Source organism: Perca flavescens, chromosome 2 (assembly GCF_004354835.1).
Source record: "Perca flavescens isolate YP-PL-M2 chromosome 2, PFLA_1.0, whole genome shotgun sequence".
Classification (NCBI taxonomy): Eukaryota; Metazoa; Chordata; class Actinopteri; order Perciformes; family Percidae; genus Perca; species Perca flavescens.
In genome coordinates this window covers 21197298-21218117 of record NC_041332.1, presented here as the reverse complement: position 1 = coordinate 21218117, position 20820 = coordinate 21197298, and the positions used below count along the sequence as shown (strand labels likewise).

Sequence of the window (20820 nt, the reverse complement as noted above, 5' to 3'; positions counted from 1 at the left end):
CTGACGCCCTCACTGATTGTCTCTCATGGGATACAGCAAGCAGAAAGAGAGACAGGAGGATAAAAAAAATGTTTATGACCTACTGTGTGTTAGAGTTGAAATCAGGTACATGCGCATTAGTACTCACTCCCTTACACACTCTAATCAATGTGCGTGATCAATAAGCCAGTGTCAGACTGTTTTAGTTCAGGCTGGCTGGTGGTCTGTGCTCAGCCAGAAATCATGCAGCTCAGCCTGGGGTGAAAGGCCCAGTAAGGCCTTAGTATTATTATTATTATTAGGGGTTGGGCTAACAGCCACAGATCCTCCTGCTTTGGCTCATTAACAACATATAGTGATTATTTGGGCTTATTGACAAGCTAATGGGGAATCAGGGCTATGAGGGACTGTTTTGAGAGGATTACTGAATGAACTAGTGGGGATATAGGGACCATGACGACAGCAATGGTGGTGCTGATGATGGGGCCAAGCTGATCTGGGATAGTAAGAGCAATGAGATTAGCGATTCACACTGCAGGATGAAGACAGAACAGAAACACAGAGGAGTGAAAAGGAGCAGTAAAAGAGGGGTGAATGAAAGTGGGAGAAATGAAAGTTAGAGACATTTGGTGTAATGCATTTGGTCTTCTAACTATTAGGGCTATGAATTACAAGGCAAAATACAATACTATGATGGCATGTGCCTATGAGAACAAGGGTAACACAATACAAGCAATTTGGCAATACATGATTTACTTCAAGCTGTGTGTCAAACTCCAGTTCTTTACTGTGTTATGGAGCATCTGGGTCTGAGCAACATGAATACATGTTACATCATTCAAAAAAACAGCTAAATTTGTTTTAAGGCTGAACTGCCAGAGAGCAAAACAGTTCAAATGTCTCAAGCGCGAGAAAACCCACACTTCTGCCTCAATATCACTGCAGAACATGTTGTGATATTGGTGCCAGGGTATTCATAACTTATTTTAAGACTGTATTACAATTTACTGCAGTAAGGATTATTTGTCGCATGCCTACTTTCAACTGGTTTTAACTTTAACTGTATTTTGCTCGTGGACATTGTTGAGTGTGCACGACTGAAAGCCACAGAGCTCATATGTTCAGTTAAAGAGTGGACTCAAAGCAGAACACAGCAACAGAATGCAGGCGGAGCTGAGACGCAGAGCTGATCAAACACAAGGTGGAGTGACTCGCTCAGATTAACTCTCCTCTGGCTTTTTTAAACAACACTGACAGATGCATACCCCTCCGCACTCCCGTTTGTCAGAGATCTATTCCTGCACTTAAAGCAGACTCTCTCTCTCTCTCACACACACACACACACACACACACACACACACTCAAAGGGCTTACGCTACCTTTGTCACCTCCCACACATTGGTTATCTCCAAGGACACAAAACCCACAAGATCCCCTACCCAATTTCCACGCATGCAGCCTAAATGGAGCTGTAAGCAGGCATTAAGCCTGACGGGGAGAAAGGGAACAGGAAAATAAATTACCAATGCTGGAGAAAAGGAGGAAGAAATGGATAGAAGGGAAGTAGGGAGAGAGGGAGGGGAAGGAGGGAAGAAACAGAAGGTGGATTTCTATTTAACACACTGACTTTCATCTCCGCTTTACAACATACTTAGGAAGGGTTTGGGGAAGTTACGCGCCTTTCTGGTTTGTTCACACACAAATGCTCCCCCTCCTCACCCAGGCAAAAAAGACACAATGAACGCTCTGTACTTTCTACACCGGGGGGACACGCACAAAAAAAAGCACTGCAATCCCTGCCAGACTTAAGAAAGTCTTGGTTGCTAGCCAAGGTATCTGAAATAATACTCCACAGCTCACAATACTTTATGTAACTTTTCTTTTTTTTTAAATCAAGATTAGAGGTGATCTACTTTCACTGTTAATGCTCCAACCAGTCTGATTGGTGTGTCTGTAGTTTGGACTTGATACAGGCTAGGAAATGAACCATGGACAGAACTGGGCAACAGTCCAGGATGGAAATATATAGCTGGATACTTCAGACATAGATACACATACATCTTAACTTAAAACTCCACTTTACCAATGTTTTTATGTAAATTCCATTATCTGAGGATGTGTCACACAAGAGATGATTTTAGTTTTTTTCATAGATAATTTCTACACAGTTCCAAGCTTCCAACTTTTGAGCAGACATCATGAGAGTAATCCAGCACATATATAAATATTTCTCCAAATATTCAACATGCTTTCCAGTTCCAAGTTTGACCAGAAATGCATTCATGCACTTGTAGATTGACTTGTGAGGATATAAAAAGGTTTTGGGGGGCAGCATAAATCAAGATTTAAACTGTATACCTTAGATAAAGGGATACAGACAGGCACAAGAAAGGTGGATACAGACAACACTTGCCCACAAAAACCACATAAGTGCTCTCCCTCTCTCAAACAAAATCAAACCCTGAAGAACGCTGTCTGTGCAGCTACGAGTGGGTTGCTTCTTCGTTTAAATGTTCTATTATGAAATAGCCAGTAAAATAAAGGCTTTTTAAATAATATTGAAGAAGTGCCTTGGATTTTCCTTTTTTTAACCACACACTGTATTCAGCAGCGTCAGATCAGTTCACTTATTCAGACCTCTGACTGATCAAGGACAGAGTAAATGCAGCTTCTCTACTTGACTACTTGTTAGCCACTCCCTCAAATTAAGTTTTACTTTTTGTTGGGCGGCACGGTAGCTCAGTGGTTAGCACTGCTGCCTCACAGCAAATAGGGACTGGTCTGGTCTGGGCAGAGTTCAGTCTGTGTGTAGAGTTTCGGTCCGGTTTCCTCCCACCATAAAGAAATGCTAGGTAGGGGCGCCTTTTCTCCCATCCCGGAACGCTGTGTGGACTAGCCAGACCCTGAAGGTCTGGCAAAGCAAGACTATCAAACAATAGGTGATAGGGAGAAAATCATTGAGTGCATGTATAGAATCGCAGCCTTTGTTGACATGCAACTACGAAAATATCTAAAAGTTGCCAGGTTGAACTTAATATGATTGCAAACCTTCTTTAGGAGCCATATGAGTTGTTTTCCTCCAAGCCACAGGAGCATGATATTGCCTTGTGTTTGTCAAGGTCTAGACTGGCTTGGGTATTTAAGTTCCTGTATTGATGCAAACAGGTGTTGTTAATTGAAGAAGAGGAGCAAACAGTTTTTAACTGTGCTCGGCTTACGTTGTTTATGGGACTTTATATGACTTATTATTCATTGTAAATCAACGCTGCGGACGCGGAAAATAAACGACCCAAAATGCAAACTATTGGAAAGGATTGGATATCGTTTTGTCTGAGTACACGTTAGAAACAATAATCGCAATTAGCAACTAGTAGCGGCTAAGTATAGGACTTAGTCACTACACCATCTTTATGTGCGATTTAAAAGTGAGATTGTTTTGTGTGGAATGTGTAGACCAAGGTATTTAAAATCTCAGACGACTTGTAGTCTCTCCCCCACTACAACTACTTCTGGTTGTGCATACTTTGGGTCAACAGAAGTACATTTCCAGGATAATTCATGTCCCTCACTTTGCTGTCCCTCACTTTCCGCTCTCTCTGTGTGTTGCCACTCTCAAAATAGGTTACTGTTCAGTTGTGAAAGCCAATTTATTTGGATTTATTTATTTTAGTCAGTTTTGGTTGCATTCAGTCTTTGAATTTATTCATTTGAATACAAGGCCACACCATAAGGAGTAATTAGCTCTCCTTTCATTTCTCCACAATGCTGTCACAGTGAAGCTTTCAAGATCTAAAGTCTCTGTCACGCTCATGGGCACAAGTTAAATATAGGCCAAATAAATCAGGATTCTCTTGCAGGAATCTAGCTGTGATAACCCGGATTATCAACCTGATAAATTAAACCAATTTTATGGACATGAAAGTTATGAAATACAATACAAAAAAACTGTATGTTAACAGAGTATTACTCCTCTTCTGGAGCAGCTAAGAAGCCAAAAAACATAGCTGCCTGACTGTGACAGTGCCTTAATAAAACACAGTAGCCTAAAATACTATCTTGACATCTGAGAAATCCACAGAATCCCCCCCAAAAAAACCTCCCGACTGAGTGACTAGCTATCTGATGTAGTCAGGCTGCCCACTAGCAGGGTTAATAAGATGCCTGACTGTCTGGCTATCACTAAGGGACAGGAGCTTATCTGACCTGTGGCCAGTACAGTAGTCATACTGTTCACAGAATTCCCATCTTGGAAATGTCTGTCTTTATCAAGACCTCTGCTACCACAAGGCTGCTCTTGAGCTTTGATTCAGTCTAAAAAACTGAAAAACAGACACATTGGTAAACTGGCAAAATAATTGACAATGACAAGACAACTTGTCAACTCTGCTATGAACAGAAAACACTTTTAATTTACATGGTGGTGATGAGTAATGCTAATTACATCCTCCTAAAGTAACCTTTTGTTACTTCAGGTTAAATATGTATCTAACAAGTAGCACAGCAAAAAGAATGCTGAACTGCCTGTTACACCCATGTAGCTCTTGCTTTCTGTTACCAGTGAGGCTGAACTGTCAACTAATCTGATCTGATAACTGCTATTTTTTTTATTGCTTTTACTTCTATTCAACAATTAAAGCTTTGCTAGTCTGTTAACCTGCCTTGCTTGACAGCTCTGCTGGCATCGGTTTGTCTGTTTGTGTGGGTGAATGTGAGTTATTGTGGAGTATGTTGTAAATAGATTGTGTGTGAGGGACTGTACAGCACTTTGCTTGTTAAAGACAGTAACTACAAGTTCATATATAATTAACAACCAATATTATTTTTAAATGGGCAAGAAGCAAAACAATCACATAACAGCACATATGGCAATGACAGCCAAAGCACCACTGACCAAATTCACTAACCAAAGGTGTCTCATCATCCATTGACTTCTCCTCACTCTATTCAGCATTAACAGTGGGCTGTCTGTATGTCAGCTGCCCTTTGCCTGACCCAGTCAGTCACCCAGAGGAAGAAGTAATTAGCAGGACTGTAGTAGCAGGAGCCCACCTGCTCAGACTCAATAGGAGTCCTTACACAGCTAGCTCGCTAGAGTCAACAGAATTTTAATCACATATACAAAGACACACTTGCACAGACAAAGACCCATGTACAGATAAATATACATAGGTGCGTGTACACACACACACACAAACACACACACACACACACACACACACACACACACAATTATGCACATAGGGAATGCTCCCTCACATGTACTCCCTCACAGACTCTTTCATCCTAGCAGATAGATAGAAAGAGGAAGGAGGCAGAGGAGTGATAAAGGCCCAGACAGCAGTTAAGGGAGGGGGGGGGTGAGGAAGGAAGGGAGGTGGGGAAAGAGAGAGAGGGAGGAGCGTTTCCTGGAGAGACGTGGTAGGCAGGATATGAAGAAGGAGAAGGAGGAGGAGGAGGAGGAGGGGAAACACAGGGGTGGCTTGTTCCAAGCAGAGGTTGTGTCCTTACAGTGGCTCTGTACATGCTACTGTCAAACACAGGGGGACAAAACAGTGGCTGGTCACTTCCTGATATATGGCACACTGAAGAGGCGTGCACACACTGTAGAGCACCAACACAAATAGACAGCCACATGGACTTGTGCATAGACAAGCACAAACCCACATGTTCTCATATGCATGCACACAACACATGCAAATGCAGACATGCAATTACACATCAATGTTCAGTTCTCCTTGCAGGAGGCAGTTTGGATTCAGGTAATGAAATACAGTTTCTGTGTTGCAACTTCTATGGAGACAAAACCCTGAAGGACTCTACAGTATGCCCTGTATGTAAGAGGATCTCTCTCTTTCTCCTTCTCAGCCTCTTTTTTTTTTTTTTTTTTTTTTTTTTTTTTTTTTTTACTGCCAAGCCTGTTTTGTTGACTGCTTTTCTTCAGCCTGCTGCCCGTTCTATCTCTCTGTCTGCTCCCTTTCCTTCGCTCTCTTTTTTCATCTCCCTCTCTCTCCCTTGGCACAGTCTGGCTTGTCAGGCCTGTAATAGAGCTGCCATTGTTTGATCAGGGAAGCAACAGGAACTGTACCCTGTTAACCCGGCTCTGTCGGTATGTGTGTGTGTGTGTGTGTGTGTGTATTTCAGGAAGGTGCATGTCATTGCGTGTAGTTATGTATATAATGTATGCTGCCTGCAGGGAGTGTGAGCGTGTCTGATAACAGTTTACATTTCACTTCAGTGAGAAGCAGACTTTCTGTTGTGTGTAAGTAAGCATGACATTAGGGCTTTATGTTGAACAAGTGCATCTCTTCATTGCTCCTTATGACTACAAGCTTCCCCCATGTACTTGAAGGATTTGACCTCTAAACATGACCTCTCTTTGCTCCGGCTTTTTTCCAAATGCATGCTCACACACATGGACTTATTGAAAACCACACTGTAATATTTCGTTTTCACACATGCTTTTCTTAACCTGCCCTATAACCCTTTCTGTAACATTCTCTTTTTCCTTTCTATGCTGTTAATAACCCCATCCTAAATCTCCAAATGCCCCCATCTCAAGTTGCAGGACCTGTCTCTCATGTCTCTGTGTGTAAATGCACATATGTAATGCTCCATTAACTCTTGTGGTGACAGGGCCTTTGATGCCACCACTTCTGCTTAATCCAACACTGAGGGAGGGGGACAGCGGGAGCGCGCGCGAGAGAGAAAGCAAGAGAGAGCGCGCTACAAGTAATGGGGGGAGGGTAGATTGCTGACTGGCTTTGACCCATTCAAGCTCTGGTTCAGGTTCAGCCTAAAGTTTTAAATTTCAGAACCTGAATTTATGGTAAGGAAATGTCACAGTCTGCAAGCACTCGAGTGAGAGGCATTCATAAAATGCATTGGCACTCTGATCTCTTGCGTGCTCTGTTGCCTTCAGCAAATTAGGCTATTGTTGTTCTCTTCACTAACATAAAATAGAGAAAACTAGCAAGTCGTGCAATTATGACACCAAACCTTCAAAAAAGTAATGTGCCGAAGTAGTTTGCATTGGACACCATAGTTTATTCTACATAGTTTTAGGATTAGGCTACATTGTTAGTTCTTAACTGGATTTCTTTCAAAAAAATTTTACTCATCCTATACAACATAGTTGTAGCCCATTTAGCCCTTTTGATTGTGTGTAGTTTATACACATACACATACTACTGCGATGCAAGTTTTAGATTCACAAAATTAGATTTTTAACATTTACTTGTTTTGTTTGTTAAAGTACAACCTTTATGGTGTAGAACCTAGCTTAACATGAGCTGTTAACCTGACAGACGAAGATGGCCTAATAAATTAAGAAAACACTAGATATGATAAGACTTCATGTTAGCTTACGTCCTGTGGGTGTCAAGTGACTAACTGGAGAGAACCACCATGACATAATGGTGCACTGATTACACTCAAGAACATACAACAGACACTTTGGCTTCATATCCAGTGTGATGGATGTTTTATCCTGTTTAGTGGAAGTTGTTTTTCATCCTGTCCTGAAAAGAAATGGTAGCAAATGTGTTCTTCTGAAGGAAGAAAAGAGGCCCAGCTTTCTCAAACTTCAATGAGTATGAACAGACACGACCACGACAGTCTATAACCAAGAGGGTTGTGACAAACAGATCTGGATTAAATTAAAACATTTAAAAAACAATGTATTTGAGTTATTGTTTTATTAATCTTGCCACAACAGCATAAGATTTGAATGCTAGTCATCATGAATCAAGTGCACCTTATGCATTTTCATGAATTTAGATGCCATTTCTGAAATAATACGTATGTACTATTACAGTATAAGTGTGTGATGTTATATATAGCAGTCATCAAAGAGCAGTGAGTATTGGCATTTAACGAGTTTGTGATTGATTGTTAATGTTGTCGGTTGGATGAGGATAAGGACTGTGGGCCTCTGGGTGTGGTGGAATCATTATTGTAATGCAGAAGACTTTCAAAAAGGCACTCTTTAAGCTTTGCACTGTGAGAAGACAGCTTTGACATGTGTTTACCATTTTGCCATCACACAGGGGAAGATTTACGAATATCCTCTCAACTACTAATCAGAAGGGTATTTTTTGTTCTTCTTTTTAATGTCTATCTTCTGTAAGAAAAGCGGTTGCTTCACTCTACCAGGTGGTGTTTGTATGTGTGTGTGTGTGTGTGGGGGTGTGTGTGTGTGTGTGTGTGTGTGTGTGTGTGCGTGCGTACATGAGTGATGAGGTATTTGGCAATCGGAGAGCAGGTTTAATAATAACTGAATATCCCTGAATGCTTTCAGACCCATTCCAGCTGGGAGCGGTCTGTGATGCCTCCAGACCCCAAAGTGAATAAGAAAAGATGATAGAGAGAGAGAGAGAGGTTATGGGAAAATGGATGAGGAGGGACAGAGACAGAGAATGAAGAAAGCAAACAAGATGAAGAAAAAGGGAGGGAAGGTGTGAGCTGACATCTGCCTGGCATCCTTTCACCTTGCATGCTCTTTGACCAATCACTCTCCCCCTCCCTCGTCTTTCATAAAGTAGGAGGGAAAATGACATCGCTCATCTGACAAAGGCAAACATCCAAACCACACAAATCCCCCCAACACCCCTGTATGACACTTCTTCACTTCTCTGAGGTGCTGTGTATGTGTGTGTGTGTGTGTATGTCATATATTCTGAGGGTGTATTTTTTTCACAGGCCTCTGCTCTCACACAGAGAGACGTTGAGATGAACCCAGTGCCTGTGCCAGGTTTCTACTCACTGAGAGATATTGAGGCGTCTCACACTCTCTAGCTGGCTGGCTCTGGTTGCGTGTGTGTCTGTATGAGTGTGTGTGTGTGTGTGTGTGTGTGTGTGTGTGTGTGTGTGTGTGTGAGAGAGAGTAAGAGAGAGAGAGTGTGTGTGTATCCACTGGCTACGGATGCCTGGATACGTCTTTACTCTCACACACAACTGAGAGAACAGTATAGAACATTACACACATTGGCATTTTCTTGTGTACTTTGCAGACACACATACATACAGAGCAAAAGGGAGAACCATAACAGCATGGGCTCCAACAGTGCCTCTTTGACAGATTTAAGTAAATAGCAGCAAACAAGAGATTTTTTTTGGCAGACCAGGCTGCGGCTCATTCCAAGAACTAGGGGAGGTCCAATGGGAATGGAGGGAGATGAAATCACATAAACAGATGTGATTAAAGTCACTATCATATGTGTCATTATTCATTCAGACGACGTACTCCTTCACTTGTCCCAATTACACAAAAACAGGCAGACACAAAAAGCTCTGTTTTTTTATTCTTTGCTACCACTCGCTCATTTGGTGCTAATCTTTTACTGCCATTTATGTTCAATCCAACCCTCAGAACATTAAACCGTAAAACAGTTCTGAGTCTCCACGGACTGCAAGGTCTCAGCATCTGCTACACGCACTGAGAGCAGGATGGTCATAATGCACTAGGGTCAATATGTGCATGTGGGTTACTCTCATGTACACACATGCTTCATGCATTGCAACTAACCACTTGGGAATTCATCATGTTCATATTTGTTCTTTCAAATATGCAACATGAAGCGGTGTAGAAGGGCAGCAGGATCAGTGCGGGATCTGCAGCTGACATAGTCAAGTTGACCCACTATAAGTGGATTTGTAATCCCCGAGTGGATTTAAACTGTGTTTTTGTCACGGCCAGTGTGTGTGTGTGTGTGTGTGTGTGTGTGTGTGTGTGTGTGTGTGGTTATGCACAGCTGCATCTGTTTCCCTCAGTCACTAACTCTTTTGTCCCTATTGCTTTTCGATCATGTGCTACTAATCATATTTCAGGATAAGGCACAGTGCTGTCCTTGTAAATGTAATAAAATCATCAGTAATATACAGTAGGTACAATTCACTCTTTCTTGTTTCTTCTACTCTGGAATTGGGAAGTCTACTATGAGCAACACACAATCACAGGGTGTTCTGGCTCTGCCCCGGAGAGGATAAGCTGCTTTGTGAGGGGAGCTCTGATACTGTCACCAGTCGATTAATCAGCCATTACCAACACCAGGCCAGAGAGTCTAATGCTAATATGGCTCTGCCACGTACACACTGGTAAGTCAGGGTGTGCAGGGTCAAAGGGAGATCAGACCGCTGCAAGAGCTAAACGTGCTATGACCCTATATGTTTGGTTGAGGAAAGAGTCAACGTAAATCAAATCAAATCTGAATTATGTACAGAGGAGTCAAAGTTTTATGATGGCTACAGATGGAGCCCGAGGTGACAGTCTAAGCACTTGAAGCTAATGTACTGGAGTCATGGGGGGGTCAGGAAGTCATAACAGTTCATCCAAAAAAGCTTATTTAAACGTGTCTGCACAGTATGTATGGATTACTTGACTTTGTATTATCCTTTACGACCTGACTGAGGCACTTGTGGATGAAAAGTTACTGTCATTTTTCTTTTGCCAAGATATAGTCAATGAAGTTGTTAAATATTAGACAGATGTGTTTAAATGAGGAAACATAAAAAAACTTCAAACTTTAATTTATAACAACTTATCTTACTTAATAATGTGGGTAACAGGGAATGCAAAACTAATATGATTATTTCACAGTTCACTTAGGAAAGGTAAAGCTACTTCCATACGCATCAACTGCCACCGAAGCCAAAGTTTAAAGATCAAGGTGTTGTGAGAGAAATTATATAGGATATGCCACCGCAGACCACCTTCTAGATTTGCACGGGAGGAGCTTAAACCTTGGGAAAATCTTGTTTGTTTACCGAAAGGTTCATGGATCATTAAATGAAGTCAAGACAGGACTGCAGGAAAAACAAAACAGGTAGAGAAGTAAAAACAGGTTCAAATAAAGTCTAATTCTGTACAAGGTGCTTCGGGGGCTTGTGAAGGAGGACATAATCTAATTAGTTCTATTCAAACTATTTAAGGACCTAAATGTGAAATTACTAAATCTGTGTTGGGATGGTAAGGGAAGAAAAATTAGAGGATGAGGGAGATTAATTTAGCAAAGGATACTTCTGGGTCTGCAGTGATATCAAAGACTCAAAGAGTCATTGAGGGCATGCTTTGGATCAAAAGGTCAAAATAGCAAATGATGGCATTTGGTACTGCTGACCAGTCAATTTAGTTTATAGAAGAGTTACATCTAGGTTTTAAAGGCTTAGTTAAAGTAACAGCAAGGATTTCTTTTTTTTAATAAGGAAATTGAATTAGGATCCATATCTTAGGGTATGAAGGGGAGTTTGGTTAGATCTACATTAGATTAACTTAATTTAGTTGACACTTTCTGTACGCAAGTAAAATTAATATGAGAAAAACGTATCAAAGATGAGATAAAATGGACAGAGATGAGGTACGGTAGATGGCAGTATTAATGCCAGTGTCACCTAGACAGAGCCTTCAGGGAAAACATTCATTGGCCCCTCACTAACACCTCGATGTGTGTGTTTGTGTGAGTGTGTGAGAATGAGAGTGTATATTTATTGGCCCCCTGCTGCCACCTCTGGATAGGAGCCATCCAAGTGCTGAGTGACACATGCTGCTTAGTGTCTTAATGGAGGGAGAGGAGGGCCAGCCAAACCGCAGCCTTTAGACTGGGATCTCTCCGCCTGTAATTATGGAGAGATGTTAAAGTTGCTCTGTGTGTGCGTGCGTGTGTGTGTGTGTGTGTGTGTGTGTGTATACATATGAGAAAAAGGGAGAAACAAAAGATGCAGAAAGATATGCTATATCCTTCTCCTCACAATATCAATTGGATCCTATGTGTGTACCAGTGGACCTCTGTCCTTCTGTTATGTGTAACCATGTGTATGTGTGATTTTTGCACAGCGGTGTGTATCAGTGCCATGTGTCTCCTGCTGCTCCAGCTGTGGCCACGCACACGCCCACCCACACACCCACACACACACACACACACACACACACACACACACACACACACACACACACACACACACACACACACACACACACACACAGTAGAAGAAGAAGAAATGAAAGTTGTTTGGAACTGGAGCTGCGTTCAATTAGGGTAACCACATATTTACAAACAGTGGGGGGAAAGCTGCCTCTCTGTGACTCATCAGCCAAGCGCCACACTTGCACTTTTGACTCCAGACCTGCCTCTCCCAACTGCGCAGCTAACAGCGAAGAAGGGAAAGAACAGAGGGATGGATGGAGGGTGATGAGAGGGTGTGGACAGAATGAAAAAAAAACACATGTATGCTTGCTGTACATGTGTGAGCAACTGCATAAACAAATACATATGTTTGCATACGAAACACTTGCGCATATTAAATTAGCTCATTTAATCTCTTCTGGTGTGAACAAAAGCACACAAATCCACACAGAACCTGCCTACTTTGAGAAAATGAATCATAGCCTCAAACGCAAAACATAAATTCTGGAAGGAAAGAGTCCTTGTAGAACAAAAAGTTGCCAATTTACAAATTGGACCTTCACCATTTTACATTTTTGAATAATGAACGTGACAACATTTTTACAGTAGTCTGGTTGCAGATGTCCAGTGACAGGTCCCCTTTTTGCTGCTGAACTCAATGTGCCCTTATTACTAGCAGGAAAAAGGGACAGCCTTGAGTACCAAGACAGGGCTTTTCACTACGTCTGCAGCCAGTTCCTTCTGATTATTTCTCGTCAGAATATATAGTGTTTTGTCTTTCTTGACACATAAAATACCACACAACATCTTCATGCACACAGTCTGCATCCATGTCACACAGATGTACCCCTTCCTGTGCCTAAGGGCTGTTGTCAAAACTTACTAATGTGCATGTTGGAAACATGAGAGCACATCAAAGCACAAAGACCAGCAATGCAAAAACCCTGGCCTTGTTTTTTCTCCTTGGCTGTCAGCGCCTTGAGAGAGAGCAAACGGAGGCACAAGGCTTTAAGTGTGAGTGCTGTTTGTCTTGACCTGACCTTGGTGTGTGTGTGTGTATGTGTGTGTGTGTGTGTGTGTGTGTGTGTGTATGTGTGCATGAGCATGCACGCATCTGTGTGGCGAACCACATCAAAGAACGACGGAGTGGCTCAGTTGTTATGACCTCTGACCCTGGCATGCTCCGAGACAGAGGGAGGGTGGCGGAGGAGGAGAAAAAGACACACACACACACACACACACACACACACACACACACACACACACACACACACACACACACACACACACACACACACACACACACACACACACACACACACACACACACAGAAAAGGGTGGGATGCACACTACAGCCTCTAAATTTACAACAGCTAGAAAAACAACCATGGATTGAGACATAGCAATTTGTCTTGTTAGCTTTTATAGACCTGTGAGCAGGCACACACAAGTAAATCACTTGGACACAAATGCACACACACTAAAACAGTCACTGTTGACATGCCTGTCTCCTTTCTCTGCTCGCTGTGCATCTTCTTCTGTGATGCAGCCCATCCTTCATCCTGCTGAACCTGTCCTGACTGTCTGTACTGCAGTGTCTCCTTGATTCAATCAATTGCATATGTTCAAAATGTTCTCATTTGACTCTGGAATGAAAATGGAGGACAAATGGAAGAGTTTCTTTGCCCTTGGAGGAGCACTTTATCTCTCTCTCTTTTCATCATTTGAACTTGAATTCTTCAAAGGTGCACTCTCCTCTACGTCTGCATTTATTTCTAGCCGACGGCGGATATAACTTAAGTCCTTGACAAAACATCAAATACTGGTTTAGCATGTGTGTGCATGGCGTATGAGTCACTGGATCAGTGTATGTGCGAGTGTGTGTTTTAACATGTTTGTCCAACCAGCAGTAAATGACTCATTCACTCTGCATGTAACTGTACACGCACTTACGTGTGTGTGTGTGTGTGTGTCACAGCTGTAAAAACTTATAGCTCTCTGCATTTCAGCTATGCTGTCACGGTCCATTATAAAATTCCTTCTAAACACACACACACGCACGCACGCACGCGCACACACACACACACACACACACACACACACACACACACACACACACACACACACACACACACACACACACACACACACACACAAAAACATCTTCTGCATGTGCTGGCAGCATGGAAGTTTCTACAAGTACATACCCCAACTCCAATGAAGTTGGGACATTGTGTAAAAAAAAAGCACACGTGACACGTGCAGAATGTGGCTTGGCATTGTCTTGCTGAAATAAGCAGAGACGTCGAAGAAGACGTTGCTTGGATGGCAGCATATGTTGCTCCAAAACCTGTAACTACCTTTCAGCATTAATGGCGCCTTCACAAATGTGCAAGTTACCCACGCCATGGGCACTAACGCACCCCCATACCATCACAGATGCTGGCTTTTGACCTTTGCGCTGATAACATTCTAGATGGTCCTTTTCCTCTTCGGCCCAGAGGAAATGATGTGACCACAGCACACTTTTCCACTTTGTGTCAGTCCATCTCAGATGAGCTCGGGCCCAGAGAAGCCGTCGGCGTTTCTGGGTGTTGTTGATGTATGGCTTTCGCTTTGCATGGTAGAGTTTTAACTTGCACTTGTTGATATAGCGACAAACTGTGTTAACTGACAATGTTTTTTTTCCTGAGCCCACATGGTAATATCATTACCTACGTTTTTAAATGCAGTGCCACCTGAGGGATCAAAGGTCACAGGCATTCAATGTTGGTTTTCGGCCTTGCTGCTTACGTGCAGAGATTTCTCTAGATTCTCTGAATCTTTTGATGATAATATGGACTGTAGATGATGAAATATCTAAATTCCTTGCAATTGTATGTTGAGAAACGTTGTTCTTAAACTGTTGGACTATTTGCTCACGCTGTTGTTCACAAAGTGGTAAAACTCGCCCCATCCTTGCTTGTGAACAACTGAGCCTTTTGGGGATGGTCCTTTTATACCCAATCGTGACCAATTAACCTGTTCACCTGTGGAATGTTCCAAACAGATGGTTTTTGAGCATTCCTCAATTTTCCCATGAATAAACTTAATCAGTTTGAACATAGCACACATAGCTATATTGTCTTTGTAGTGTATTCAATTAAATATAGATTGAAAAGGATTTGCAAATCATTGTATTCTGTTTTTATTTACATTTTACACAACATCCCAACTTCATTGGAATTGGGTTTTGTACATGTACTGTATGTGTGCAGTATATCCAGTCTTAGTGTGCGTTGGCCATTCTGTATGACTGTACTGTATGCATATATGCTCATGCACATATATGACTGCGTGTTTGTGTCTTTGTGTGTATATAAAGCTGCCCTTGACAGCCATTGGGGGCAGCGGTGGCGTGGCCGCAGTGTTTGCCTTGGCAGCGGTTCAGCATTCCACATTCCTCTGCGATATTCAGTACTGTGACCTCAGGAAACCCGCCCTGCAAAAAAGCTCTCGCTCTCTCTTACGTTCCTCCTCTTTGCAGCCTCGCTTTCTTTCTCTCTCTTGCCACCTCCCCACTTCTCTCCGTTTCTCTCTTTCACTCCCTTCCTCTCTATCATTTACTCCGCCCTCTTTTAATATCTGAACTTGGGAAATCATCTGTCAACCCCCCACCCTCCGTTTATTTTCCCTCCTTCCTTCTAAAAGTTTCCCCTTTTTTCTGACAGAGGTCCCTTGACGAGGCACCTTTCTCAGTGCTCCAACTTTGAACACACATCTTGCTGCTGTCACTGAAAATTCACAACACTTTACACTGTCCCGGTCATTCAACGGATCACTCAGATGCATATTTCGCCTTTATTAGGAACTCCTTCTGCATCCACAGTACAGCCAGAGGCCAGAAGGAGTTTTCCCCTGTCTCCCACCCTCTTTCTTTCCTACTTTCTGTCATTCTTAAGATTTTCATTCCTGCCAATGTAATTGTCATGCACAAAAGTATAACTAATACAAGTTAAAGGATGGAATTTATACTACATTTGACGAGACTTTTGTGCTAAGAATGTACAGAAATATTGTTGGTTTCCTGATCACTCCTCCTATAACAAATTTTCTATCTATCTTGTGTGTCAACAGACTTCTCCTCTGACCCCTCCTTTGTCTCTTTGAGACCACGCCCACATGTCCAAAGAGCCATTTCACCTGAGATGACCCTATGCCCGGGGCAAGGCAGTTCCTCCTCCCTCCCTCCCTCCTTCCCTCCCTCCCCCTCTTAGCTTGGGCTGTAAACTACTACACATACTTAAAACACATGGCCGCCACACCTGCCACAGAGAGGCAGAAGGCTGAGGGAAAGAAAAAATAAAAGAGAAAGAGGTAGGGTCTGAACTCTATGTGCTAAATATAGTCAGAAAAAGAAAGCTATCAACAGGTGTTGGAGGCCCAAACAATTCTGTTACTGCTTGGTGAAAAGAAAGGCTTTTTAAGACTGAACATTTACATAACTTCAGACAATAAAAGGAATAACAGACACCCCGATAATACCTTGACTATAACATGAAAGCTATTAAGATAAACCAAGATATAAATCAAAGTCACATAAAAGCTCAATAAAAGACTGATAAATTGTTGTGCTTAGAAAGATTCTTCAGACAGAGTGAGTCAAAATGTGCACTGTGTGGTTGACCCACTTACAGTAGAGCAGAGCGGAGCTGGGGTGAACTGAGGTAAAGGGTGGAGCTGCCAGTCAACCCTCTTATGCCCCTTCACTGTGACACTTTCCCTTATCTCAAGTGTACCTTTATATGGCCTGAGGGTGCAGCAACAACCCTGTAAACTGCTGAAGTCATGCAAATTAAGACAGGAGGGAGAAAGATAAAAAGAAAGCAAAAGAAGTCCAAAAGAAGTCCGAAAGAATGATACAGACTTTGACATAAAATGATGTGGGGCATGTTTGCGTGTGCTTGTGTAGAGATGAGGACCGTATGAATCATCAATTAAAGCTATCCTACATAAACATGGCCATAAGGTCATACACGGATGCACAGTCCATCAACAAAAACAAACAGATAAAAGTGCATCTGCGGGGCAAGGCCAAACTTGTGACGTTAAACATTTTTATGTGTGAGTGCGGGGTGCATATGTTGCCATTCTTTTGATGTATTGTATGAACATTGTTTGAAGAATTCACAAAATAAGTTAACCAATTTCTGGGAATTTCCAGACTTTTTGTGCATACAATTAACAAAGAGGACTGAGAACATGTGTATGTGCATATGTTGTTCTGTGGGGGGATGTGTGCGTATGTGCAAATGTGTGTGTTTGCAAGACTATGAGTGAGCGTATGTGTGTGTTTCGGATTAAGAGCTTCACCCCTGGACCTCGAAATTAGATAGGGGATTAGCGGGACACATCCGCCACCTGGCATTTTAAGCCCCGCAATTACAACAACAACTTTTAATCAACAACAGCCACACATATGTGTCACATACAGTCAGAACTCAGCAACTCATTCATCTTCTTCCTCATCCTTTTCTCTCTCTCAGGCTGTCATTGGGCTGACCCCGCAATAACACCACATAGAGGGCAGTGGTATGCTAGTTTTTAGGCTGAATTAATAAGGATCAGCATGGATTGGGACTTATTAGCAAGGTGCACAAGACAAGGATTTAGCATCCAGAGTGACTTTTACTTGGCACAAGACTAGGAGATAGGATGTGAAGCAGCTGTCGCTAGGCTAGGGGGGTAGCATCCCATTAGCACCTGTGCAAGGCATTTACCATCCAAAGAGCATGGTACTACGCTAGGAGCTACTTGTGACGTGATACCTCACTGATCCCCTGTAAAAATGCTTTACTCTAGTTGCCATGTTCAGGGGGGTCAGAGGTCAAGGTTGGTTACAGAGTAGCACCTCTGGAGCTGGTAGGGAGGTCCCGTTCAAGGCAACTTAAACAGGTTGGGTGCTTGCTGACCACCAGAGCTTTAACCTGCTCTTATTTAAATCCCTGGTGCCAAGGTTAACAACAACAATTACAACTGAAAATATGTTTCAATGTAATTTCACTTTGCTATACTGATTGCACATACACATATATCTACAGCCTCCAAGGCTTCGGTTGTCACAGTGAAGGGTGGGGGTGTTCTGTCTGTATCAATATGTTGTGCCAAAGAAACAAAAAACAGCTAGCTAGCAACCAAACTAAACACACACAGCAGCCAGGCACCATGAAAGGAAAAGAACTCATGTTCTTTTTCATGCACACCTCCAGTTAAACACTGTAACACACATATACAAAAGTCCTCCTGCGGTTAAAAGGCAGTTCAGACCACAAAATGAGTGTGTGGACAAAAATAATGATCCTATATGGCAGGATTCACTGCCAATAAGCTAATAACCAAGATTCATACATGAACAGTATGAAGAAAACACACTTTCAAAACTTCATTACATATTATAAAAAAATATTCTCTTCATTCTGTGAAACTGATTTCAGTAAGCATTGAAGAGAAAATAAATGAAGGAAAGAGAAAACTATTTTAAACCCAAGTGGAGAGAAGGCCGAAATAAAAAAGAAAAAACCCAATCAAATGAAAACAAAGGAGGGAACAAAGAGAAAGGGAGCACAGCTCTGCATTTATCCTTTATTAACAAGCAGCTTTTCCATCCAAAGTCTCAGATAGCAATCTACCACAAATTAGGACCAGATTTCTCTAATTGACCATCATGTTGCTTTTAAAGATAAAGTGCCATCTTGATTTACCACTACGTTCTAAGAAGATGACAGCAAAAGCAGGCGAAGCAGAAACAGGAGAGAGGGAAACAGAATGATTAGAGTGAAAGAGAAAATGAACAAGATGAACAGACAAAGCTAAACAGAGAATTTGAGAGGGAGAGGGATACAGAGAGACAGAGAATAGGAGAGAGGAGGATAATTGCAGGAAAGGGGGCTCATTAGTCCGTCACTATCCTCAATCTAACCCCCAATTTCAGGTCAGGAGGAACACAGAGAGAGACTAGAGAAAAAAAGAGAAACAAAAAAGGAGGATGGAGCAACTTAATAATATTCCATCTCCTGTTTACGTAGTCTCAAACAATGTAGTCCCAAACTTTTCTCCCTCTGTTCAACTTTCTACCTCTGGCCTCTTTACACTGGCTGGCAGCGCTAAGCGTGCACACTGCAACCAGCACCGTCATTGATCACACACCATATCTCCTTACACACCTCGCATGACGAATCCACTGTCTCCCTGCCACAGGCTGAACTCACTTAGGAGTGAGGAAGAAACACTGACTTTGTCTCACAAAGAGAGAGGGGGTTGGAGGGGGGACTGAGGCAAAGGAGCGGTTTAAAATCGATGAGACCGAACTATCATGGAGACACTCACAATACAAAGTTGTGAATAAACTAAACTTTCTCGTTAATCTGAACCCAAGCTCAGGCAAATTGTACACTGCTACTTTCATCAAGTGGAGACCTACTGTAGCAGTGATTGGCTCATGACCAATTACGGATACTGACTCATAGTTTAAGCAAGCTGGGTGATGAGATATCCATTCCTTCCCTGCAGAGTCAATGTGCTGCCATACCCACCCTCTGTGCAGTTAAGATCTGGAATGTATTGTACAGAGAGCCGCAGACTTTTAGTCAGAGTCTCTGTCGGTTGGAGACAGAGTGCTGCCTAAACCGCATTTTGTATCGCTAATATAAAAAAGCCAGTCAAATACTTAATTCACAATGAAACACCCCTTTAAGCTTCTGATAGTGGGCTGTATTTACCAGGGTTTCTGCAGGTTTCAGCAAGTCAAATTTAAGACCTTTATGAATGAAATTTAAGACCTATATCACAACATCAAGTCAAGTCAAATGTATTTGTAGTATGTATATAAAGTATGTAGTATAATGTAGTCCGGAAACATCGTCTGAAACAATTCCCCAATTTCCTCATTTATATTATAGGACTGGTGTCTAGTCACCGTGTGGAGAACCCACAAGCACAGACACACTTTGGCGAGAAAAAAAGTATTGTATAGAAAAACATAATAAAACCGTAACCCCTCATGAATGAATTTCATCTCTAGTTCAGATTGTGGGTCTACTGATGGTTTTTGGCATCGGTCATAAAACCATATTGCCTCAACAGATACACAGTGCTGTGCACATCAATAATCATGCATTTAAAGATCATACGCATTTTGGCAAGACACGCAGAGCAAAATGTGTGCAGCTGAATATTTACACACCACAGGAGAAAGGCAACGTTCAAAAAACATATACGCTCATATATTATACATTAAAAATGCATCTCTATTCTGTCTTTCTCCCTCTCATTCTCTCCTCTGTTCTCTCATGTGGGAGGCAGCACTGGGCACCCAGCCATGCCACATCAATATGCGTACCGGTGAAACGCTTCCCCTGCTTCCCCCGTGCAGCAGTCGCCGAGGCCTGCAGCAGTGGAAGCGGCAGCTAATGTCACCGGATATGGCAGGTCATGTTAGCTGGTAGTTAGTTAACAGAGGTTAGCAAGCTAGCACTCCCAACGTGGCCGTGGGAGGCCAGAGCCAGACTGGCCTTGTCGTAGCAACCTGCCGCGGCGACAGCCCGTTGACGCAGACAACGCCAACCAGTGCCACCCTGGAGGCACCTTGGATTCTACCCAGGCAAGGTTCCCTGGGAGCCTTGGTTGCCATGGTGCCAGCCAAATTTGGGTCCAATAAACGTGAGGGGAACGAGCTGTGGGCTATAGGGAGGGGGATTTTGGGGTGGCAAGACAGAGCATAGAGAGAAGAAAAGGGGGGTTCCTGAGTGCTATGGCAACCTTAAAATCAATCCTGTGGTTCTAAAGGAGTCAAATAAAAAAGACCTGTTTAGATAGAAGAGATATCAATGAAAGGACATTAAAATAACATCATTGATAACCCATAAAAGACAGGCAGTAACAGAGAAATTGAGAGAGCATGTGTGC

The 20820-nt window shown here is 42.5% G+C and overlaps 1 protein-coding gene across 1 annotated transcript in view; it reads right to left on the bottom strand.

Moving 5' to 3' along the window:
- Positions 1-19051, bottom strand: part of LOC114562559 (nuclear factor 1 X-type-like) — a 61184-nt gene extending 42133 nt beyond the window's left edge. The window contains exon 1 of the mRNA XM_028589009.1: positions 18991-19051. Coding sequence (XP_028444810.1) covers positions 18991-19051 — 61 coding nt within the window. The remainder of the gene's footprint in view (positions 1-18990) is intronic.
- Between the last annotated feature and the right edge of the window lie 1769 nt (positions 19052-20820).